The sequence below is a fragment of the Mya arenaria genome, chromosome 8 (genome assembly GCF_026914265.1).
Source record: "Mya arenaria isolate MELC-2E11 chromosome 8, ASM2691426v1".
Lineage (NCBI taxonomy): Eukaryota > Metazoa > Mollusca > Bivalvia > Myida > Myidae > Mya > Mya arenaria.
In genome coordinates, this window is record NC_069129.1 from 71,321,618 (window position 1) to 71,326,388 (window position 4,771).

Genomic DNA, 4,771 nt, shown 5'->3' on the forward strand with positions numbered 1-4,771 from the left:
TTTTTATGCCGCGATTCATTCATTTTTACATCTTTGATATGTTCTAAGTATTTGAAAGATGCATTTTTTTCGATCTTGATTATATGTTGTTGTTTTTTTGTCCTGTCTTTAGAAATTTTTTTTAGCGGTTTTCAATTGCATTACGTGATTTGTACATCACATTTGAATATAATATCTGCTGATTAAAAATAAAGTATAATAAAAGCGTTCGAAGTGTATTTGTCGATGTCATTTTTAATTGCTAGAATGTAATTATGACTGAAATGTATAACAGCAGTTTTCAATGGAAATTCTTAGAACATATGTGTACTAAGAAGTTACCTATTATGATAATAATACAATAAGAAGACAAGCCCAGTAGTCATAAAATAAAAACAAAAAGTTTAGAGCCAAAAGACAAGAGCCCATGTGTCAATGAACTAGATCTATGCGATTGTAGGAATTAAACATTCTTCGTAAAATCACTTGAATAGTGATCATATCATAATATACGCTATATACGTGCATGCTTCATCTGACTGTTTTAGTGGAAAGAAATACGGGATAGCAAGTGTAAAAAAAGCTTTTGAGATATTATGGTTTTGCTTATGTATTGGTTTATTCTCAAATTTTTAATGTGAAATCATTTCTGTGCGGATTCAAAACTAGAATATATGAGTGTTTTAAGCAAAAATGGTATAGATATATTGATAGCATAGCATACATATTGTATTAGGAACCATTTGATTATAAGCATTATTGAGGTATTTTACCGAAAACCATACGAGTATCCCTTTGCAAGCTTAGACATTAATTTCATTTGCTACGATATTAATCGATTAGATTTAGCCGTTATTGCATTCAACATGAAAAAAAGTACTGTTAATGCAGTAATTCACGATATATCGAAAATGTATGCAAATCTATTCTTTTCTGTTCTGCTCTCATCCAAATACTTGTTCGAATCCGTGCAACAAACAAACTGACGAGACGATCTGTCGTGTATAAGTCAAAGCAGGTTTTCATCGCTTCTTATCATATCATTTATTACTTTTTCCGCAAACGTGCACACTCTTAATGTATTACAAAACCGTATATAAATAATGGAACATTCGACAGGAGTGCGATTGATTGTCTTCGATAGCGCACGTTAAAAAAAGCTGCATTTTTCTAGCAGATAATTCGAACAAATGTATAAAATTTGTATAGCGATAAATTTTGACAGTGTTGTATTAAACACGGAGATACGCTCATCACGTTAGATGGGCACCATGTAGTTTTAAATTGTATTATCTTATGATATTTAATTGACAAGTAATAAATAATGACAAACATGAGAAACAACACATGCACAAAAAGCTGACTAGTAAGATCTATATCATTCATACCCCGACAAGCAAGGCATTGATTCAACTGATTTTTGTTTCATTTGATCACAACGAGTCGATAAAACAGCATGACTCGTTGAATACATAATAAATCACGCACAAAAGACCGCAAGTCTTTCGGATGAGAGGTAAAGCGATAAGATAAAGTAATTTTATTATCAGTTTTGTTTTATTTTCAAATAATGCTTAAACATTCACCATTTTTATTATTTTTTCCTAACAAAACAAAATAAAATGCTGTATGATGTAAGTTTACCATATTATATTTAACCTGTCAATGCTTACACCATGTATACAATTTTCGGAAAATAAAGTTGGAAACCAGGACAAAAATGGCACAGGATCTATGAGAAAACTGTATATATACCTCTGGGTTCAGGAAATAAGTCATTATGTTGAGAAAACAATGAAGCTTATGTTTGAAATGTTTCCGGTCAAGGTGAAGGACGTACAAGGTGTCTTGAGCGACCAGCACTATTTTACCAATTGTTATAATTTTAAGCCAACAATCTGTATACAAAAGCAAAAATAATAATTATAAATGAAATGTTCAAAAGCCACCATGATCCGTTAAATTAGCAAAACGACAGCACTGATTTTCTTTAACGGAATTTTAGTCAACGATGCGTTGTGTATTTTTTGAATCGCTTTATGCGATCCGATAATTGTCTAAATTCACATATTCATTATAAACATGACAATTAATAAACAAGAAAATCATGACATACAACTATATCATCGTAAAATCATTGCATATGTATGAACGGCATACAATTTGATATTAAACAAGCTATGCTTACACGATTTTTAATATCAGAAGTAATTTATTGAGCAGAGGACAATGAATTTCTGTATGTTTATTTATTGTTTGGAGAATTGAACGGTTACAATATATGAACGATGAACATAATGAACGTTGCATATTCCTTATAGTGTACAGTTTATTTGTGTATGTCTGGACTTCACTTTTACATTTAACGGCGTAAATATCTCAAGACTGTGCTTGATACGCGCTGAGACTCGTCAAATTCCAGGCCACATGATCTCCTGCTCTGGGCTTGTAGTGGGAGGCACCTGCAAACATTTGAATTTGAACTTTTACAAGAAAGAATTTGCAGCGCACCCTACAATGGCATGTTGTGGTTTAAAGATATTCATAATGATCAGATAAAGGATGGTGGAAACTTTATCTATACGTTGTAAGATCGTGGGCTGGAATTATAATTGCAGCACAGATATGCATTACAACTGAAGTGAAGGAAAAAATATTAAAGTAAAAAGGGCCGATTCTTTATAATTCCATGAGCTTTTTTGTACCGAGTAGAGATTTGAACACTAAAGCTGTAAGCCAATCCTTGGTACATAATTGTTGTATATGGCATGCGATGCTCTGAATAATTCTGGCGTGTACCCTCTAATAAAACGTGTCTCATACCGACTTGCATCTGCTTGCCACTGGTGTGTTCTATGAGTTCCCAGTAGGTTTCACCTGGTACTTCTTCTACGCCATTAATGGCAGACACGTAGTAAGACCCGTTGAAATGCATACTCTTTGGAAAGTAGGTCATCGAAAAACTGCAGGTAAAAGGTAAATATTAAAATATAACGGGAAAAAACAATGTGGATCAATTGCGGTCTTCCCATACCTTTCTATGGTCAAAACAACGGCATATTATGCTAAGCTGAATAAAGATCTGTTCGCACTTTAAAAAAAAAGAAGAAGAAATGAATTGTTGATAAATGTTCGAGGTTACGGCCATGCTTATAAGTTTAAGCCCCCGATAGACCCGGGTACCAGTCAACTCTTGTTACACTTACCGTTCCTTGGCAGGTAACCCATCGTTTATCAGTAATGCAGTTTTGATAAGTATGTGGCCTGTTTGTATCTGTGTATGTGGTGTTAATGTATTTATGTCTCTAGTTCATTATCGTTTAGGCCCTTTTTTATGCCCCTTTATATGGTTTGTTTTTTTCATTTTCTACTATGAGGCTTGTCCCTGTAGTTAACATTGTACTATCGCACTAACTCACCTGTTCCAAAAACAAACATAAAGCAAAACCAATGCACTGACATAATGTTTCGATAAGAGATAATGACCATTTCTGTGAGATAAATAAGATTAAATATCATCATAATTGAATGTGTCATGAATTATATCCAAATATATATATATATTCCCTTAAAAATACAATGTGTACGCTTTAAAAAGTTATTACTCATGTACACTCATATTACATATTACAATATTTCAGCCATATATTTCTATTATAAAAGAGGTAGGTTAAAATAATAGTAATGCAACATTATTTTCTTGGAATGCTTAACAGTCACATGCCGGTACAAGTAAATAAGTTACATTACTTTCAACACAATTTATTGCAACTCACTTGGTGAACTCTTGGTATGTATCGCAGACGGCCTCCATATAGTGTAATACATTTCCCGGATATTCCACGTCCAGAGTCACAGTTAAAAAGAACTTCGGTTCATTCAAGATGTTCTTTATACTGTACTGGAATTCTCCTTTTGTGCTGCAATTGATACATGTTTACATGCATGTACACACGTGATTTCTTATATTTTCTCTTCCTTATATTTCAACTTTGAGTGTTTTTCTATTTCACGTAATTAATATTTACATAATCAAAATCTTTATATCATAAAATATTTAAAACAAAAACAAAAACATGCACATCCAATGTGGTGCAAAAGGGTTTACAAAAGCTCAAGTTACTTGTCAACAAAACTCCCGCAAAAAGCAAGTCTTTGGAAATAATTCTTTGAGAACATTGTAAGTATACCGTTAAATGTTTTGAAGAATATCCGAGACAGACCGTGAAGTACCAGAACATTTTCAGATCATTATAAATCTTTCATTAGAAATTGGTGAACGGAATTCTTTAAAAAGGCGATAATGACTGAACTATAAAGCTATGCTTACTTATTTACTAAGAATAAAACGATAATAAAATTATTGTATGGAAATATTATAAGATCATGTCGAAGCAAACTTACATGAGACTATTGCAAACACCAATATGCACAAATACCATCAAAATGAAGTTAATGTTAAATGAAAAGTCCATGACACTTTTGTAATGCAACTGTGACTGTATGAGTAATCTTATCACCACACAAACGAGATCAGATGTTAAAGTACTTGTCTTATATAGAGATTGTAATGTGACTAATACTTAGGGCAAAGTAAGTCACGCGAAAGATTGTAAATGACCGTGGTAACCTTTATTATACCATAAATATATTTATTTATTTATATTTAAAAACCTGCTATATAGCTGTCGCTTGGGGTTGTTGAAAGAGTTCGGGCAATCAAAACTTTCAATCAAATCAAGATTGTGCAACCTCGAATGGTCTTACAAAATGTATTCAATGCGCACTATTG

The 4,771-nt window shown here is 32.5% G+C and overlaps 1 protein-coding gene across 1 annotated transcript; it reads right to left on the reverse strand.

Annotated features, from left to right (window-relative positions):
• Positions 1–2,209: 2,209 nt before the first annotated feature.
• LOC128242506 (uncharacterized) lies at positions 2,210–4,483 on the reverse strand. The gene is made up of 4 exons (XM_052959676.1): positions 4,384–4,483; positions 3,756–3,899; positions 2,803–2,942; positions 2,210–2,441 (listed from the first exon to the last, which is right to left on the reverse strand). The coding sequence occupies exons 1-4, from the start codon at positions 4,452–4,454 to the stop codon at positions 2,359–2,361; spliced, it is 438 nt and encodes a 145-aa protein (XP_052815636.1). The 5' UTR covers positions 4,455–4,483; the 3' UTR covers positions 2,210–2,358.
• Positions 4,484–4,771: the final 288 nt, after the last annotated feature.

Excerpts from the sequence above, each read along its gene's own strand:
- LOC128242506 (XM_052959676.1), bottom strand. The coding sequence starts at position 4,454 with ATGGACTTTTCATTTAACATTAACTTCATTTTGATGGTATTTGTGCAT. Across the intron at positions 2,943-3,755 it reads ACATACCAAGAGTTCACCAA|TTTTTCGATGACCTACTTTC; the intron begins GTGAGTTGCAAT and ends TTTTACCTGCAG. Across the intron at positions 2,442-2,802 it reads TGGCAAGCAGATGCAAGTCG|GTGCCTCCCACTACAAGCCC; the intron begins GTATGAGACACG and ends AAATGTTTGCAG.